Source organism: Manis pentadactyla, chromosome 1 (assembly GCF_030020395.1).
Source record: "Manis pentadactyla isolate mManPen7 chromosome 1, mManPen7.hap1, whole genome shotgun sequence".
NCBI lineage: Eukaryota > Metazoa > Chordata > Mammalia > Pholidota > Manidae > Manis > Manis pentadactyla.
Window position 1 is genome coordinate 205282181 of NC_080019.1, and position 20750 is coordinate 205302930.

Below are 20750 nucleotides of genomic sequence, written 5' to 3' on the forward strand. Positions count from 1 at the left end.
TTGTCAAATGTGTATTAAAATAATTAAATAATTGTAAAAAGAAGAAAACATTCTCCCACCAACTGGGTCATCTTACTTGACCTTCACAACTACCTGATGGGGCAGACAAGTACAACCAGTGGTCCTCATTCTAGGGAAGGGAGACTCGGCCCCAGAGAGGTGAGGAGCCTTGCTAGAGGCTATGCCACCAGTAAGAGGAAACAGTCATTGAAACCAGCGCCTTCCTGATTCTTTACAGTTTGGGGTGGGCATAAATGGGAACTGTTTGGCATTGAGTGATGTGGGTCTGTTAATTCCTTCTTCAGATCTTACCTTCCTTCATTTAGGAATTCTGCTGCCCAAAACCCAGGAACTCTGGGCTCTAAATCCTAAGCTGCTGTATGTTCACAGGCAAGTAGCTCAGCCTCTCTGGCCTGACCTCTCTGTCAAGTGGACATTCTAGCTGGGGCACTGTGATTCTAATGACCCACTCCCAGGCTGCCTTCCCTCAGCATGTCGAGACAAACCAAAGGGGTGTGCCAGCCTCCAAAGTTGGAGGAGTCATCAAGACCTCTCTGCAGACTTGATGTGACTGTACTTTCAAGCCACCAGCCTTTGAGCCCCCAGAGCATATTGAGAGCAGGCCCGGGGCTGCTCCCACTGCCCTTTCTAACCTGCTGAGGCCTTCCTGCAACACCCCAGCTTCCAAAAACTGCCAGGTGAATAGAGTTTTGTTTTCCTTTCCCTCTTGAGGACACTATCCTTATCTCTGCCCCAGACAATCAGCTCTCACTGTTGCTTTCTGGGGACACACACACATATACACACTTCTTTGTCATTACTGATAGAGAATAAAGAACATAACAGTCCAAAGATCTGGAGGGCTGGAGGTCTTTAGACTTTGCTAAAGCAACAGAACCTTTCTTCAAAAGTTAAAATAGGTCTAGCTCTTATATTCATTCAGCAAATATTTTTTGAGCACCTCCTCTGTACCAGGCACTGGATTAGCCAGGGGCTGGGACACAGTGGTAGACAAGACTGATACAAACATTGCTTCCAAGCTCTCTTCCCAGCGAGGTCCTCCGGGGCTACCCTGTGGAAATCACAGTCCTCCCTACCCCCCTACCCTCCCTCTCCAATGCCATACTTTGTCTCGATCTTTCTTGTCACCATGTTTACTGCCTTCCTCCCCTGCTAGATTATAAATGCCAGGGGCAGGGATCACTGTCTTCTCCACTGTCTACTACTATATATACTATATACCCCAGTACCTATAATAACCTCTGATATGGAGCAGGCATTCAGTAAATATCTCTGGAGCAAATGAATGGGCATTAAATAAATCATACATGCAACACATATCTACCTACCTACCTGTCTATCTATTTACCTACCTGTCTGCCTGTCTATTATCCATCCATCTGCCTATCTGTCTGTCTATCATCTATGTATGTATGTATGTATGTATGTATATATGTATCATGTATGTATGTATGTATCTGTCTATCTACCTATCAATCTGAATATTTCACTATAAATATAATAAGTACTTTGGAAAATAAGTACAGAATACTGGGGGAGTGGGGATGTGCCTGGCTGGCAGTTGGGACAGACTTGCCTGGCAAAGTAATATTTAAACTGAGTCCTAAAGGAAGAATGGGTGTTCATCAAACAAGGTGGGGAAGGAGGGTGCAGGCAAGAAAGAGGAAGTGTTGCAGCAGAGAAACAGCACGTGGCAAGGTGCTGAGGCAAAAAGGGGGCCACTGCCTGGTATGAACTGAAAGGGGGGCCATGCAGCAAGGAGGCAGGTCAAAGAGGACCTTAAAGGCCTCACTGTTTGGATCTTATCCCAAAAGACCACAGGGAACTCCAGAAGGGATTTAAGCAAAGAAATCTGTCAGGTTTATATTTCAAAAAGATCTCTCTGCTGCTTTGTGGAGAGTGGCCTACAGGGGTCAGGAGACATTTCTGGAAGACCAGTTAGGAGGCTCCTGTAGTTATCAAGTGGGAAATGGTGGTGGCTTGGACCAGGCTGGTGGCAGTAGAGGGTGACATGGATGGAGCTGGGGTTCAGAGCCCATTGAATCTCCCCTCATGGGCATCTGAGAGTTCTCCAGCTCAGGGGTCAGCAAAGTTTTTCTAGAAATAGTATATATTTTAGGTTTTGCAAGTACGCAGGCAAGAGTTACCATGGCAGGCCTGAAGTCGCTGTCCAGTAGGACCTGCCTGCAGTGTTGGCTCTTGACTGGGTGTCTGGGGACTTTGAGGTTCCCTGTGGTACTAAGAGATATGGTTGTTTTCTACACCAGAGGTATTGAATTCTGCTGTGCCAGGCTGCCTGGACTGTTTGTACAAGCAATGCAATATATGGTGAGCACTTGTTTTCCTTCTGGAAGTCAGGAATTCCAAGGACTGTGACTGATCACATGGGTGGAAAGTACCTATTCATGTAACAAAATGACCCATTAGCAGCCTGGACTCTGGATCCCAAGCAGTCTCTTCTGGGCAGAGATACTGCTCACATGCCAACATTTGATATTGAGAGAAGGAACACATTCTTTGCAGTGCCCCCAGCAGGAGACCATGGGGAGTCTGCAGTGGATTCCTCCAGACTCCACCTGATACGTCTTTTTCTCTCACTGATCATGGAAATAAGTCATATCTGAGAGAGAAACTATGTCTGCATCCTGTGAGCCCTTCTAGTGAATCATCAAATGTGTTGTGGGAGCTTGGGACCCTCAACACCATGGGTTATATGGCTTCTGTCTCAACTACTCAACTCTTCCTTTGAGTGATACCTTTGAGTAGCCACAGACAATATATAAACAAATAAATAATGTGGCTGTGTTCCAATAAGACTTAATTTATAAGAATGGGCAGGGGGGCTGAATTTGGCCTGCAAGTCATAGTTTGCCCTCCTATGGTCATGGAAAACTCAGGACTCTTCAAACACACTTAGAAAACCACTGACTGAGTTCAACCCTTTTGTGTCATTGGTGGGGAAACTGAGGCACAGAGGAGGAAGAAAGGAGGAGCTTGTCCCAGGTCACTCAGGATCAGCGGCAGAACCAGAGGGAATGAGTGTCCTGACTCCCAGCCCAATGGGGTGGCCACGACTCCAAGTAGCTGTTCCACAGCGCAGCCTTGAAGATAAGGGCTTCCCAGGAAGGCACAGCATAAAAGGAGATGGTGGGGAGGTGGGATCATTAGGGTAGATGATGTGAATGGTGAACCTCCTGGCCTCACATTTGTTCTGTGTGTGTGGTGTGTGTGTGCGTGCTTGTGCACATGTGTGTATGTGTAGATGAGATTCTAAAGTTGTAGGTGTTGATCAGGTTCTCCCAAACTTTCCTGATCACCAGAATCCCGTCTAAAGCTTAATAATAACAGAATAATACAGAGCTTAGGCATAAGCTGAAAGAACCCATTTAGGTGCCCTCTCAGACCCCTTGAAACTGCATTTTTAATGTGTTCCAAGGTGTTCTGATGCTCAGTCAGGTTTGGAAACTCTGGGTGATGCTCTTGACCTTGAAGACCAGGATAAGGAAGCTCAAGAGCAGAGGAGAGACAGGAAATCTGTCCTGTATCAAGGCAGAAATTTGTGGATCTAACAAAAATACACAAACCAGTGATTCTGGAAATATGTTTCTGAAATTGTTTCTCCAACTGAGCCTTTGGCCATCGGTGGTTGGAGGTGGTGAGGCCAACAGTCAGGAGCTAATTTCCTTCTTCCTAGGGATTCTGCCTGCAATGCTGGATGTTGCTGTCAGGTACCTGGTAGAGCCCTGAGCCTCAGGGCCTCTCATGGAATGGCAAACGGAGACAGAAATGATCACACATTTTCACTCCACCATGCACTGTAATTCACCAGAAAGAAATACATTTGAATTGCTTTCAGTAGTACTTCACAAACATTTCCACCCAAGTTCTAACAGGGGTTGGTTGGAAGCCACAGACCACGGACTTGAAGTTTTCTTGCAAGCCTCAGTGGTCTACTGAATACAGATTCCACATTCTAGTACATGATCTGTTTGTTTCAACAGCAAAATGGGTGCCTTCTCAGCCACTCAAATATCTTTGAGCAGGTTATCACCTGGGGACCTTTAAAAGGTACTGATACCTGGGACCTACCCCCAGAGAGTTTAATTTAATTGGTCTGGCTTGTGGTCTGGGAATTGGGATTCTCAAAAGTTCCCCAGGAGCTTCCAAAAAATAGTGAATCTGAGAACTTCCTGGGCTGGTAAAGATGCCCTATTTCCATCTCTTGTCTCACATACCTCCAGGCACACAGCACCACCACCCACGTAGAGGAGTTTAGGCATAAGCTAAAAGTGCCCGTTTAGAACAGCCAATGCCACCAGAGACAGCTGACAGGTTAGCCAATTTTCACCAATTATTTTCTTTCTGTGAGCTACCTCCACAAAGAAAATCAATCTCAAACCTGGTTTCTCTCCTGAGATGCCAGCTGCAGGACCCATGATCTTAGGTGGGGAAAAAAATTGTTTTTATTTTCACTAACCCCTACCTGAAATTTAGCATTTCCTTCAGATATAAGTACAGGCAACAGACCACAGTATTGTTGGCTGTAGAAATCTCAGGCACTTTCATATCACAGAATAGATATGTCCAAATATCATTTATGTGCATCACTGCTTTGAAATTGTGGAAATTATTGGACCTGTTGCTGGATCTTGCTATTTAATGTACTGATAAAGAAGTACATATATTATTACTATGTCATAAATTTGTCTTTTTTACTGTTTTAGTGGTTGTATTTCAATACCTTTGATTTCCTATGTATTTAATTTATGCATTGGAAATTATTATTGTGAAAAGGGGTCTGCAGGCTTCCAAGTGCTCTCTCAGCCATTGAGCCTCCGTGGCTGGAGGCAGGGGTCTGCAGAAGGCTCCCCGGTGGCAACTATGCATCCAGCAAGCAATGCTTACCTGTGGGTCGGAGAGCCGGGAGAGGTCAGGGTACAGGTAGAACTTGATGCCTTCGGTTGCCCCCGGCAACGTGAGCCCGCGGATCAGGAGGATCAGAAGCATGACATAGGGGAATGTCGCAGTGACATATACAACCTGCCCAGGTGAGGAGAGGAAAGAATCAAGAAGGGTGACAGTGGTGGGCAATGTAACAGCCCCCTAACTTCTCACTGGGAGCAAAGGGCTTTCCAGGGCAGCATTAAAACATGAACCCCTAACATAGCCTATTCTCCTACATCATCTCCCACTACCTCCCCACAAGGGCCAGGCCATTCAGCGAGTATCTGTTAAGTGCCTACAATGATGCTTGAGATCAATGCTTTTCAATAATTTTTTATTATAACCCACAAAAAGATATACATGATGTCACAACCCTGTATGCATTGAGGTAGAACAGGAAGTTCCACGAAATATTCTTTTATGTGTGATGCACTCAATATTTTCTATACTTTATTTCATTATTTTTTGGAAAGCTGGTCATGACCCTCTAAAATTATGTCAACATTCACCAATGGGCCAAGACCCACATTTTTGAAAACCACTGCTCTTGAGGAAAATTAAGTTTTTGTAGACATGGATAGGATGGGAGAAGATAGAAAAGGGGAGAAGAGAGGAGGCTGAGGGCAAGGGGAGGGAAGCTGTCTGGGGCAGGAGAGACCCAGGGGTTTGTCTGGAATCATCCCAGTTCTGCTTGGAGGCAGGAGATTGGACCCAGTGAACCCAAGAGGTCCTGCAGCCCATGGATTCTGTGCAAAAATCAAGTCAGTGAAAGAAACAAAACCTTCCCTGGGTTTCCTCTCATAAAAGCTGTTATAGGAAACAGTGATATATTCACAGTCTATAGGACTTCCTGTCCTGGGGGCTGTGCCCTCTCCTTTAGGTCCCTGTAGGACTCCGTGTCCCCTCCTTTGTCACATTCTCTCCTCCAATTACTTGTTCATGTCCTCTCAGTGGGGGCTGCCTGTTCCATCTGTTTAGATCAGCAACTTGTCAACAGTTGGGGGCCATGGACACTTCTGAGAATCTGATGACAGCTGTGGACCTGCTCCCCCTTCCACCAAATGTGTACAGACACAGACATGTGCACAAGCTTCTAGATTCCCCAGGCTCAGAGACTCAGATTCCCCAGGTAAAGGACCTGTGCTCTTAATTCCTCCTGGACTAGTATAGCCTCTTGCCCCTTTTCAGCCCAGGGTTTCTTTGACCAGTGGTTCAGTCCTTTGCTCCATTCATTAATTCATTCAATTACTCACTCACCCACCTACTCGCTCACTCACACAAATACACTCTTGTGTATCAAGCTCTGAGCTAGACTTTGTAACATACAACTAAGAATGAGTCATAGGCTAGAGGCTTTTCTGCTTCAAGAGGCTTCCGCACTGGTAGAAAAGATAGACATGTAGGTAAGTGGACAATTAATGCATTATGTAATCAGGGGGGTGCAAAGGACAGTGGAGCACAGGATAGCTAACTATAGGGGCAGTCAAGGAGGGCTTCTCCAAGGAGGTGATCTAGGTGTTGGCCTGTAGAGGGTAAGTAGGAGTTCAGGACATGGGCCATGGGGATGAAAGAGAGAAGAGAATAAAATCCTACCACAGATATAATAGAAATGCTACATTTATATAGCAGCTCCTCTTGGATTTATTATTTATTTTATTTTTACATAAATTAGGATCCTACAAAAATTGTAATAGAAAATGGTATAGCATTACAAATTATGATTTTGTGTTAATGCTTAATTATTTCATTTGAGAATGGCAATATACACATTGGAGGGTCTAAAGAGGACAGGAAGACTACAAAACAACTACCAAAAAGCCACTACTGTTTCTTTGCACTTAAACTACAAACAGAAAGGCAAGAGACCATACTTCATATAAATACAAATGTAAGTCATTTGGTTAGTGAGTGACAAAGCAGGGATTTAAACCCAGTCCTCAAAAAATAGGAAATTAAAGCCAGCAGGGCAAGGTGTCAATGGGACCTGCTGACACCAACTGGAAGGCTAGATTCTCTCATCCAGACACTGTCCCTAGCCCACAACATTGGCACCATCGATTTCGGCCCACCAATTTTGGTATCCTGTTTCCAAATCAACAATCACCTCAATGGACATGTCATGCCATCAATACAATCTCCTGCTGTCATATATAATAATCCAGAAAAGGTGAATGCAGGTCAAATATACACCAAAAGACTCTCAGGTGGTATTAGTAATAATACAATATTAGAGGCCAGCAATCAATAAGGGTTAATGGCTCCTGCCCAGAGAGCTAACAGTGCTATAAAATCTCCTGTGATTTGTAGGCACAATCTATTATAGATCTTCAGCATTTCACATAAATTCTTGATTCTCTTCAAAAGGAACAGCCCAGTCAACAAACTTATGTCTATGAAAAGTCAGGGAGGCTAAAATCCTTTGCTTTCACTACATATTTTCCACTTATGTATGGCAGAAGATTCATGATTAGAGCACAGGACCTGATTAATGATATTTCTATTGTAACCCCCAAGGCTCACAAAATTTAAGGAAAAGAACATTACCAAGTAATCGTAAGAACTGAGAATCATAGGAATTTGCCCTTCATTTGTGGGACCCCTTTGATGAGACTAAAGTTGGTTATGCTCTGCCTGGTTGTAGTGAGGGGAGTAGGCCTCTGGGGTGTCCTTAAGGGATCATTTATAACCTGGTTAAATGTAACCTTGCTTTGTCTTCAGTAACATATACATAGTAGACTATTCCGCTGCGACCCCAGTGACATGATTTATTAAGTGGCTGATGATTATTTTGAACCAATTCCATTATTTAAAGTTCTGAATTGATACAATGCCTCTTTATTACATTTAGGAGAAATACTCTTCCTTCCCTGGTAGCCATACCTGCATTTTTACACTCCTTTTATAGAAGCATAAGGGAAATAATATATTCAGATTAACTGTCTAAAGACCACAGTGCAGCAGACAACCAGACAGGCTGCCAAAACAAAACCACTGGCTGGCAGGCATTAGCTAGAAAATTCCTTTGTAGGCTGAGGTTTGAGAACCTCCAGTCAGGGTACAAAAGGTGGTTTAGGGGCACCATTATGTAATGCACACAAGTGGACAGTGGTATGAAAGTTGAAAATGCAGTGCTGAGGACAGCCTGTAACTATCACTGGTCCCAGCTCTCCTAAATGCTCCTTCTAATCTGTTTCAACCTTCAGCCATACCAGACATCATCTTTGATTTTTCCTGAGAATAGCTGTCAACTGTCCAAACATTATAGATCTTGTCATCAAGACATTGAGTATAAGTGGCATGTATGCCTCCACATCCTTCCTGTGCTCATGGCAGACATCACTAATTGATTACAACACTCTTTGCAGCTAAGCCTAGATGCAGCCTCAGAATCCTCCACACAGTGCTCCAGGCAGCCCTTATAATTAGTTAGGAAGAAGCCAATCGTTTGCTACCCTTGATTTAGTCCATTTTTCATGTATGCATTCACAGAGTGTACTGCAAGTCTGTGGTCCCTGTTCCCAGAATAGTAAGACCCAGGTTTTGTGCTCAAGGAAGGAACTGGTGAATGTGTGCATGCAGGCATGAGATGCCTAGGGTCACGACAAGCAAAAAAGTAGTGTGAAACTGGAAAAAGGCTGGAGAGACAGGTTGGAAGGGTTTCTGTGAAGGGGTTTACTTCTGGTTGTGACATCCAAGTTGGAGTTTGGTCTCCAAGGATAAGTGGGGATGGGGGAGGCTGAGTCACCCAGGGAGGATGTTGAACTAGCCAAGGATGTGGAAATGGGCATAATATTGTCCCCTGTGACATATAGGAACCTCCACATTGTTCTCCAGGAGCTCAAGCAGGAGCTGGCCTCACCTGTTTACATGGCATTCTCCACATTCAATCAATAGTGTTAAGTCCTGCCAACTTAATCTCCAGCTACATTCTGAAATCGCACCCCCTATCACCCCATCACTGGGCCCTTCATCACATTTCTTCCTAGTTATGTGACAGCCCCACAGTGTCCATGCTGCAGCCCAGGTTTCAAAAATATGACTCTGGCATGTGTCTTCCTGCTCCTCTGAGTCTGCCCTCCCCACCTTCACACTCAAAGCTGTGGGATACAGTGCAAGGGTTGGGTTTTGAGTCAGATGGCTCTGGGTTCAAATTCTTGCTCTGCCCTGAATTGCTGTGTGGCTTGAGCAGTCTCCAGTCTTTCCCCACCCACTCTTCTTTGCTGTGCCAGGTTCCTCACTGCTGGGGAGTATGCCAGGCTCTTTCTGGTCCCCTTTCCTTTCCATGCCTCCCTTTATCCATAAGGTCCATCCCCACTTCCTTGGCCACCCACAGTATTAGTCCTGCATGTGTCTGAATCCACACAAGGCTGAGGACTCTCCTGCTTTCCAGTTGAGACATCATTGTTCAATCTACTTTTGTAAGTCAAGTAGCTGGGGCCCAAGGTGGTTGATTTCAAGTACAGTAAGTAGTTCCCCCTTATCCTTGGGGAATAGGTTCCAAGACCCCCAGTGGATGCCTGAAACCATGAATAGTATCAGACCCTATATATACTATGTTTTTCCTATACATACATACCTATGATAAAGTTTAATTTATAAATTAGGCATGGTAAGACAGAACAATTATGATCATATACTATAATAAAAGGTTTGTGAATGTGGTCTCTCTCTTTCTCTCTCACAAAATATATGATACTGCTTTCACTCTTCTCCTTCTTGTGATGATGTGAGGGGATGAAATAACTTCCTAAGAAGTGAGGTAAAGGGCATAGGCATTGTGATACAGTGTCAGGCTACTCCTGACCATCTGACATATTTCATTCTTTGCTGTACAATGGTTGATGGGGGTAACTGAAACCTCAGAAGACAAAACTCTGGATAAAAGGGGACTGCAACACCTCAGTCTCACCTCAGGAGCCTCCCTCTTATCCTATAAACCATGCCTTCTGCCCAAATGCTGTTGAGAGACTGAAATGCCACATCCTCCCTGACCCACATCCCACCTTCATTCCCACCTCTCCAGCCCTCTCAGCAACTAGAGCTGTTCTCCATCAGCTGTTTTACTTCCTTGTAGGTTAAGCTCCACAAGGAAAAGTTTTGTCTTTACTTTCCCTGCTGTATCCGCAGTGCCAGGAAAGCCTATGGTACCTAAGACACGCTCAGTAAATTAAGTGTTGGGTGGATAAACAAATAAGCAGGCTGAGCTCTGTAATCTTGAGGTCAGACTTCAGGTCTTCAAATGACCATTTTGTATTTCATCTCTGGATCCACATAAAGGATTCAGAAAATTGAATCTGATTTTAAGAGGAGTGTTCATAAATAAGGAAATCAGAAGAGATTTAGATTTGCCTTTAATAGACAAACCAGTCCAGATACAGAGGGCAGCTTAGTTCAGAAGGAAGGTGCTTCCCAAGAAAGTTCAGTGTCCCTTTCAAGATGTCTGAGGCCCCAGGATTTGTCTGGAAGAGCCAAGCAGGGCTCAGGCATTTACTGAATTATTCAGTGTTTGGTGACAGGCACAATAAGGTCACTGACAAGGTACCATGAGCTTTGGCTGTTCCTGGCCATGGCCAGTGGTGGCCCAGAACAGAGCGGTGCGTGTGGCTGAAGGAGTGTCTGATCTGTTAGACCTCTCACGTCCCTGAAATAGGGCTCCTGCCCCAAGCACACCCCTTGGTTAAGGAAGAGGTTTTTTTTCACTATTGTTTAATTTCCTTTTAGCAGGTCAAGTCCTTCTGAATATAAAGGTTAGCACAATTGGTGGTAATTATACTGTATCCTGTTTTAATTGACTCTAATTGCTCATTTGCATGCCAATACTGGAATTGTGGGGCATTTTCCCCCTGCTTCCAGGACACAGCTATTTATTTCATAGCAGGGAGATTGTCCCATCACTGGGAAAGCCACAAAAGTTGCCCCTCTCTGCATTTTCTAGGATAATAGGGTCAATTGGAAAGCTGAACCTTGTTCATTTGGCATCAGGAAAGCAGGTATGGGGTGGAAGGCAAGGACCCAGGACCACAGAGTCAGAAGATCTTGTTGGCAGCTTGGGCCAAGTGCCATACCCTCTCTGGGCTGGAATTTTACCATCTACAAAGGCAGGGGTAAACTAATTCAAACTTCAACCCCTCTTGTACCATTTTTTCTCTCTCTCCCTCTTTTTTTTTTCTATATACATGTATCACCTTTGTATTATTTACTTAAGTGTTTTCTATACATCAACAAACTCTTAAGTTAAATAAATATATGTGATGAGAAAATTGAATTACTATTATAAACAGAAAACCATTATCTCTAACCACAAATAGAAGGTAAAAGCAAAAATAAATGCAACAGAAATGAAATGTGATTAAATTCTAGCCAAACGATCTGAGTCTGAGCTGTGTCCTTTTTGTTTAAAAGCAAGAGTAGCCAGTGCCAGAGAGGTGATAAAAGATAAACCAGCTTATGGTACCTTTCGCCTTAAAAGACATGAAAAAGGAGTATTGTCTCATTATGTGATTGAATGTTCTTTGACTGGGTTTCATGTATCACTAAAATCATCCTGTGGACCACCAGTAGAAAGAACACTTCTATTTATGGAAAAGACCGGACAGGTGATCATTGAGGTCCTTCCCAGCAACCATAGTGTTTTCTAGAACAGCACATCGTCAACCACACCCTTTCAAAAGACCAGGTCTCTGGGACTATCCAGGGTCCTGACACTGATTGGGCAGAACCTTCTGAGAGCTGGCTACCCAGAAACTTGGAAGACGCTGTCATTAACTGAGCACCTACTAGGTACACAGTGTCATACAGTATCTCCAACTGATTTTCATACCACTTGAGTAAGTTCTACCTCCATTTTACAGACCAAAAAAAAGAAAAGAAAAGAAAAGAAAAAATCCTTGAGGGTCAGAGAAAGAAGTGGCTTGTTCTGGGGCACAGAGCTGTGTCTGCTCTCCCCACCACACATGCTATGCTCTCTGCTACAACCCTGGCCAGACATGCCTTCCTGTTTTCTCCTCTGTCTGTCCTTAACCTTAAGGGTCCATCTTGCCTGACATTTGGCAGCAAATCATTATCACCTACTACCCCACCCTGGGAAACACTAGCTCTTCCTCATCTCCCTTCCAGCTGGGCTTGCCTCTGTGTGGGGAGTACATCTGCCCATCACATATGGTTGGAAAGCATTGTATTGAACTTTCAATCCTTAGAGAATCATTGTTTTGAATACCAACAGATTTTTTTTTCTCAACTTTGGTTTTTGAGAGAGTACTATCCGAATTCTCAGGAAAGAACACTATAGCAGGCACCAAAACAGTCTTACATAACCTCCACTAAGATGTTATTGGGTCTCTGGGAACAAGATGTTAGGAGAAAACGAATCTGGAGAAGGGAGGTCACCATGGACACATCTGTCCTCTTCACCATTACTAGAGGTATTATTCTCAGACCATTCTCACAGAAATAGTAAATGAAGAAAAAACATTCCATCTGTTTTAAGCAACCAAATTTTAAATAGGTAGAGGGAGTCATGATTTCACAAAAAATAGATATTCACAATTAAAGGAAGAAATGGTGTTTTAGCAATACAGCAGTATGTCCAAGGGGAGTGAAAGATAATCTTTGCATGATAATGTGGTTTATCATTAGCTATGGACATATAGCCCATTTAAGTGTGAGCCTAAAATAATATACAAAATACTGGTCCCTTGAGATTCATGTTTCATGGCATCATCCTGGAGGTGGGTTGAAAGGCATCAAGGGTGGTGATGAGTGCTAGTATAAGGCTGGGAGGCAGCAAAGCAGGGTGGGAAGACCAGGTACTAGTCCCCATTCTACCACAGTGGCAGAGACCATGAGCTCTCTCTCAAGATCTGTTCTCCCTTCTTCTGCATAATAAAACTCCTCATTTTGACTTGGATCCACGGCTACCTAGAATAAAGACATTTCCCAGCCTCCCTTGCAGCTAGCTGTGGCCATGTGACAACATCTGGCCAGATACAAATGAAGGTGCTGTGTATAACTGCCAGGTCCTGTCTTGAAATGGAGGAGCTGCATCTTATACTTCCTTTCTTGCCATTAGTATGGGTTGGAATAAAGACCAGGTAGGGAGCCAATCTAGACTATGGAAATGAAGGTGGCACCCAAGAGAAGGCAGAGCAACAGAACAGATGGAGTCCACTATAAGGAGTCAAGCATGTAATCTAAATATCTAACCACTGCTTACCTCTGTGATCTTGGATGGGTCCTATTCCTCCTCTAAGTTTGTGTCATTTTTTTTTGTTGTTACATGAAGGCACTGGCCCACATCTCTACACTGTTCCTTTCTGCTCAGAATGAAGGGAAAATTCTGAGGATTCACCTAAGGATCCTGAAGGTGAGCTCCTGAGAGTGACTATCCTTGTGCCTTTGCAGCCAACCAAGAATGGCAACAAATATTCAGGAAGTCTCTAGAAAGGTCTGGTCAATAAGATTAAAACAGCAGTGGGAACAGACCTGCCAAAGAGATTACCAGTCCTTGGTAAGCCAGTTTCAACCTTCTCTGTGATGGTTTAAAATGAGCCTGACAGGGACAGTAGTCAAATTCAGTGTGGACCCCATCATCATATACAAAGGTGTATGTGTGGGTCAAGGCCTTGTGTGTCTCCTTCCTGTGTCTGAATCTTCCTCACGTGTGAAATGAGGGTTAACACCTATTTCAAAGGTTGATGTGAAGATTTGAGATCACCATGCAAAGCACTTCACACACAGATAGACATGGCTTTATAACTGGGTGGACTGTGATTGCCTTTGCTGGCCATCACTGGGCCACTAAGCAGTGCCCCTCCAGCCTGGCAAGTGAGTGGCCTTGGCCAGCAGAAAACAACATACCTGGGGTTCAAGAATGCAAACATAGAGGAGTCAGCCCTGCCTCAGCCATAAGGGGATACAGGGGCAGGGCTCCCGAAATCCTCATGGGATCCTGTTACTGTCAATGGGAGTCACTGGCAAGGTGGTGGCAGTGGAAGGCTGGTATGAAGTGGTAGTAATGCATTGGATGGGAAGAATCTAGGTGAACAGGACCCAGAGATAAGAAAAGTATCAGGATAGAAGGGAAGCATACACAGCCATCCTGAGCAGTGGTGGCATCCAGACTATGGAATGAAGGCTAGGGGGCAGAAGGAGGAAGCCACAGTGGCCACTAGGGATGAGACTCCTCTGGAGTCCCAACTTCAGCCAACAGCTGTGGCAACTGAGGGGCAGTCAGGGTACAGACAGTACTCAGATGGCATGGAAGATATTACACTAGGATGAAACCAGGTAAGACCAAATTTCAATTTAAAAGGATATAGCAGACTCAAAAGCTGAGCTGAAGGGCAGGATGGGCCCCAGCTGTATCATCACAGGCACACTCATGACAGGAACAAACCTTAGCTTGTAAAGGGAAAAGCCAGACTTTCAGGAGACACCAAGGATGATGAGCATCACCAACCTTCATGAGGCTCCAGGAACCCAGTGAGGAAGGAGCTCAAGGGCCCCCTGTTGAGGGATATGCTTGCTGGGAGCTCAGGTGCAGCTTATGGGGGAAAACTTGCTGAGACTTCTCAGATGTTGACCCCAAAATGTCACTCCCAGTCCTGATAGGTCATGAGGGAAGGGCTAGAGCAATGGACATCTCCAGGGGTTGGGGTGTTATGGGCTAGGAGCCAGGGAATGGTTTAACCCTTCTTGCTGAAGGCTGGCATCATAAAGATCATCTATGCCTTTTCCATGGTTTTATTATTAAGTAATCAGGGGCATCCTGGTTGGAGCAGAGGGCTTAAAAGGGAAAAGTGCTCAGTTCAAGGGAAATGAAAGGTCAGGAGACACCTAATAATGATGGGACTACCATTAATTATTGGCTCGACACGCACTGTTCTTAAGTTATCCAGTTCTGTAAGACAGAAAGTACTATTGCCCTTTCACAGAAGTGGAATCTAAGGCACCCAGAAATTGAGTATTTGGCCCATAGTTACACATCTAGAAAAAAGCAGGATTCAAGCTCAGATCCATCTGACTCCAACACTGGAACTCAACCCCTGCAACTCCCATGGGGAATTCAGGGGCCCACATAATCCAACCAGCTTCTTCTAATACTTTTTCCTGTTTTCCCAGAACAAACCCTACATTTTCCTGCATGCAAGCCTTTGTCTTATCACTCCCTTCACCTGGAAGTTCCTTTTTCTCTTCTCTATTTACCAAAATCTTGCTAACCTTCAAGACCAGTCAATCACTATGTCTTTCAGAACTCAGCTCTCAGCCATCCAGGCAGAAATACTCCTACAGCTTACAGCACACTGAACAACATGGCACACAGACATGGGGATTGGCCTTGACTTGAGGCAAACCAAGTTCAAATCCAGCATCTGGCACTTTCTACGTAACTGCAAGTTATTGTCTTTCTAGGTCTTGATATTCTCTTCTGTAAAGTGGGGATAATGATGCAGCAGATTAATTCAATCCCTTTGACCCTCAGGTTCTTAAATCTAGGGAATGCTAATAACAGTTCCCACCTCTCAGGCTAAGTGCTGAGAATTAAATGAGCCGATGTCTACACAGCACCAGTGACAGCAACTTGACACCTCGACCCTTAGTAAGTAGCTCCCCTTCCTTTTACCTAGCCCTTATTTCCTCCTACCTTCACATACACCTGTCTCTCCCTTGATGTTGGGATCTGAAGGGTAAGGGTCTTATTCATATTTGCAGGCTCTGAATGCCTCTCACAAAGGCCTACATAGAGTGCAACTAGTTAATGAGTGAACACATTCAGACTTCAATAACCCAGCAAGAACGAATGGAACAAAAGAGGATACAATCCTGTGTCTGCCATGAGCCTTTAGTATAAATGGTCCCTCTTCTTACTTGATCCTCTCTGTCTGAGAGTAAGGGGCTTTTAATTTTATACAATTCACCAGCCATTTATTAATCCCACGGTGAGCCAGGCCATGTGCTGGTTCTAGAGAGCATGCTAATGAATGTCCTGGCCCCTGCTCAAGAGGGCGCACGAGCCAGCCCTGGACACAGCCAGCCATGGTGGTAGGCCATACAGTGCACGGCAGCTGTGGGAGCTCAGGATGTGCACAGTGATAAGGGAGGGAACAGCTCAGGTGGCAGTGATGCAGCTCAAGAGGCTCTCCTGGAGCTGGGCTTACAAGAGGAACAGGCTGTCCCTGTTGCTGCGAAGAGTCTCAATCTAGAAAATTCCTTAGAGCAAGAAGGGTCAAGACACAGAGCATGTAGGGTGCTTTAGCCTGGGAATGTAACCTCTGGGAAAAGAAAGAACCTTTGCAATGGCTGAGAAGCTGACCCTGGAGATGACAAGATGCTTAGACAGCAACCATGCTCATGAAGACACCCAAGCCCAGTTCAAATCCCTGTCCACAGGATATCTAAAAATCACCGGATGGGATAGCCTAGTGCTTAAGCCTTTATCATGGTGAGTTAAGATTAGCTAGAGACTCAATTCTATTGTTTTTACATATCTCCACCCTAAAGACCACAAAAATGAGCACAAATTCCCAAACAAGCCAAGCAACATAAATATTCCATGTAGAGCCCAGCCAGGCTTACACTGGCATCAGCAGCTATTATTTACTGCCTGGAAAACACAACTTGGTACCTTGGCTAATAATGATTTAAACCCCATCCATCTCTCTTAAACTAGAAGGCTGGTGTCACCATGGTGACCAAGAGCACCATTAAAGCACACTACTACATCCCACACAGGGGTTTACTGAGGCAAGGGGGCTGTCTGCTGAGAAGCACTACCCTGTGTCCACTTACTCTAGTCTTCAACCTGCTGGTGGTGACGGAGGTGTGGAGAGGGAAGGGCTGATGCTCAGGGGCTGTGTCTGTGGTCAGAAACAGCAAACTGCTGCCTGAATCCTGCAAGCACTGTCCATCCTCTAAGACAGACCGCCTCCCATCCACCCTACAGACCAATGACTTGGGTTCTCCTGAGTCCTCCAAGAGTCCTGAGCAAGAGGGATCCCACCCAGGCCATCTGTGCTGACTGCAAAACAGTCCTTCCAAAACGGCATCATTTCTTGAAAGAATCTATGCTTGCCTCCTGTTCTTGCCCCAGTTGATGGCAATCTGCCTGCTGCCTCCCACCTCTCCACTCAGCAGCCACCCCAGAGGACACCAGGGCTCCTCTATTAAGTTAAACCTAATCGTTTCTTAGCATTTGTCTTCCAATTTTGCACCTTTACAAGTTTCCCTCCTTAGATGCCTCTGGTTTTCTGTTTCCTCTGCTCCTGATTGTTTTAGTCTCATTTGCAGGGTTCATTTCTTCATTCATTCTTTCTATCAATCAATCAACCAACCAATCACCTAACTTTGATTAGCATCTGTTATGTGCCAGGTACTGTGGATATAAAGGCAGACCAAGAGCCCTGCCCTGAGCTTTGAGTAGTGGCAGCTTGCTCTCCACAGATTCCCAGAAGTCTGGCCTCATCTCACTTCTCTGCTCTCTCGCCCTACTCTTCTGGATATTCTTACCAGCTCCTGAGGTTTGCAGAGCCACCAACGTGCTGACCATCTTCAGCCTTTCTCACCAGCCCACTGGAGAATTTAAGACCCCTATTTTCAACACCCTTATGTACAATACCTGGATTTCCTACCTATAATTCCACATGCTCAAAATCAAAACCATTACTTTCTCCCCCAAATCTGTTCTTCTGTGTCCCTTTCTTGGATAGCAGTGTTACCCTTTCTCTCCTGACCCCCTTCATGAGTAAAGCCTTTGAAAGGGACAAATGCACAGAGGCTCCATTGCACAGGGTACTGCTCACTCTCACCAGGCATGACCAGCTGCAGTGGGCTTTCCCTCTCCGTCTCCCCATCCAGGCCCCACCATCCTGGGTTTCCTCTACTTCCCAGGGAACTCAGCTGCCTCTACAGCTTCCTCCACCTCTTGGATCCCCAAGTCTCCAAAGTCACATACTTTCCCAGGGTATCCCCCCATTTCCAGAGCTTCGATGCCATCAATTCTAAGATGTGTGCTTTCGGCACTGGTCACCAGGATGCTCCCCGGGTGGCAGCTGCACTGTGGTTACTGCTCCCTGAGGGTAAGTGACCCAGGTCAGAGCTGTTCCTCCCTTCAGCTGTGTGGCTGTGTTGGTTAAAAATATTTTAAATTAAATTAATTTAAGTCAATTGCCCTTTGATGTGTAGAATGTCTTTTTAAAAGATTATACTGTGTTTCGTCAGAAAGGCACAGAAATGGGTCAAAGTTGATGCTGTGAAGCAAATATAAACCTTTAGGGATATGATCATGATCCCATATTTTCTTGTAAAGAAACAACAAGTACTATATGGATCTAAGAAGATACCCACCAGAAGATGAAGCTCTATTACACTGGTATTGCAGTACATGCAAACTGATTGCTATTATACCTCAAATGATACACCTATGGACAGGAGGATATGACACTTCCTTTGGAAGAGATAAAAAAACTTCAAAGCAACGAGAGTCTGGCATTGTCACTTTATGTGTCACTCGAATAACGTGAAGGCGATGCTGAGCAGATGAAGTATTTTCGCTTTTGGTAAACATCCTTCTTAATTGGTAGCATTATGTACCTTCTGGCATAGAAAATAATGGTGCAACCTAGATTAGATGAAATATGGAATATCAGCAGTTTCTCATCTCTTTGGGGACAGAGGCCCTTTGAAAATCAGATGATAGCTATGGACACTCACCTTTGAAAAATGTACTTATCCGCATGATCCCATAATCTTATATAATTCCAAGGAGTTCAGGGGCTTCCTGAAGCATCTGTGGGCCCCAGGTAAAGAAGCCTAACATATGGGCTGATGACTCCACTCCATATCGCTCTCTCCTGGGCTCCAGAACCCCACCCACCACCCAGACATCTCCACATGCAGCGTCCCAGGCACTGCAAACATAATGGGTCCCCAGAGACACACAGGCTCAGCTCTAGCCAAGATCCTTCCTCCTGTGTGTCTCCCTGTCTCCCCGAACGGCACCCCCAAGCACCAGGCACTCACGTTGGGAACCTAGGTTTCATCTGGGACTTCTCTGTGTCCTTCACCCTCCACATGTAGTCACGGGGAGGTGGAGGGTGATTCACACCATCCTCTTCCCTCCATTCAAAGCTGCCACCATCTCCTACTGAACTACCACTGCATGAAATCCAGCCGTGGAGCCCATCCACCTAATCGCCACACCACAATCATGGTGGCCTCTTTAGAAAGGAAGCCTGATCTTGTCAACCCTCTGCTTTAAGCCCTTCGGAGAGTCCCCATTACTTTCATCTTCCTAGGCTCACGAGCCCTTCATCAACTACCCTGCTTACCAACCCAGCCTGTCTCTCTCCATTCCTGCACAAGGACTGTGCCCTCTGGCCACAGTGAAGTTCTTCCCATTCCTTTCCTGAGCCATGTTCTCTTCCCCTCTGTATTTCTCTTGAGCATCTCAGGTTATACAGGGACCACACCTTAGATATTTGCCTCTGTGCCCCCAAGCCTTACCAGCGGGTCTGTAATCCAGCAGATGTTTAGTGAGTGCATGTTGAATTAATCTTAAGGCACACAGTTTCGTAAAACATGAATGAGGCATTAAATCCTACAGTGAGGCAGAATAACAATGGGTTTCAGTCCAAGCTCTGTCACTTTGAGCTGGTGGCAGCATGTCTCTGTGCCTCAGTGAGCACATCCATAAAGTGGGGATGAAAACACCTACTTCAAAGGATTGTTGTGAAGGTTAAACAATGTAAGGCCAGTTGGTGGTTGCCACAAAAGTAGTGCTGTCCTCTAAGGGATGACCTAGAGATGTGTGGGGCCACTGCAGGTCATCCCAAAGATTGAGGTGTAGCTTTTAATGACCAAGGGCTAGGAAACCCTGAAATGCGTGGGACAGTCCCCATACAACAAAAAACTGCCCTATTTCTCATGATTTCTAAAACGTGCCACCAGATATTCATGTGTGTTTGTGTGTGGTGGGGAGGGCTATTTATAATGATTAAGCCTAGACTCTAACTCTGTTTTACAAGACAAAGTATATTTTACCTCATTTTAATACAAATTGAACTTCCCAGAAATGCAGCGACCATGTAAATTGACTGAAGATGTATTCTGTTTTATTCAATAGTGCACCAAACATTATTCACCATTTCAGAAAATCATGTCACTAATGGCAATGCCACCAATGGGACCCGAGTGGCCAAAGGAACATGGTCTTATCAGTCCACGTTTGTAGCTGTAGCATTTGAGATGATCATATAATAATGCATGTGGTTAGCTCTTACTTAAAGATGTAAACCTTAGAGAAAAAGTTTTGACAATATTGAATGAAAACTTGGCTGTTTTTCCTTACATCCAGATTGGTACTAATATATGACACTCTGTTATGTTTGTGGTGCGCCGGAGCCTTAACATATTGAACACGTTTTATTACAAACTGCTTGCTTTTTTGGTTTTCCTTTAAAATACAGCTGGGGTATTCTATCAATTTTCTCAGCTGATCTGGGTGGCAGCTTATTTATGAACTGAATTTCAGGGTATAAAGGCGGTGTTACAAATCCTCGTCCTAAACAAGGGGTTGGGTCTGTAAGTGGCTTAAGCCACACTGGGGGCTGGTAGAGGCTCCAGGGCCAGGGCTGGCATGGAGTAAGCACTTGCTTACTGAAGCTGATAGTGTGATTGTCAGTATCCTGGGGCAATCACAGCTGTGACACAACATACTTGTCATTCAGGATAAAGATGCTGTGTGGCTTCTGCAGTGGGAATTAAATTCTGCTTCAGTGTTCTCACTGGGG

General features: G+C 44.9%; 1 protein-coding gene across 1 annotated transcript in view; it reads right to left on the minus strand.

Annotated features, from left to right (window-relative positions):
• The window catches only part of SLC6A11 (solute carrier family 6 member 11), a 118777-nt gene that overhangs the window by 58298 nt on the left and 39729 nt on the right, over positions 1 to 20750 (minus strand). Inside the window, exon 6 of the mRNA XM_036923433.2 lies at positions 4927 to 5061. Coding sequence (XP_036779328.2) covers positions 4927 to 5061 — 135 coding nt within the window. The remainder of the gene's footprint in view (positions 1 to 4926; positions 5062 to 20750) is intronic.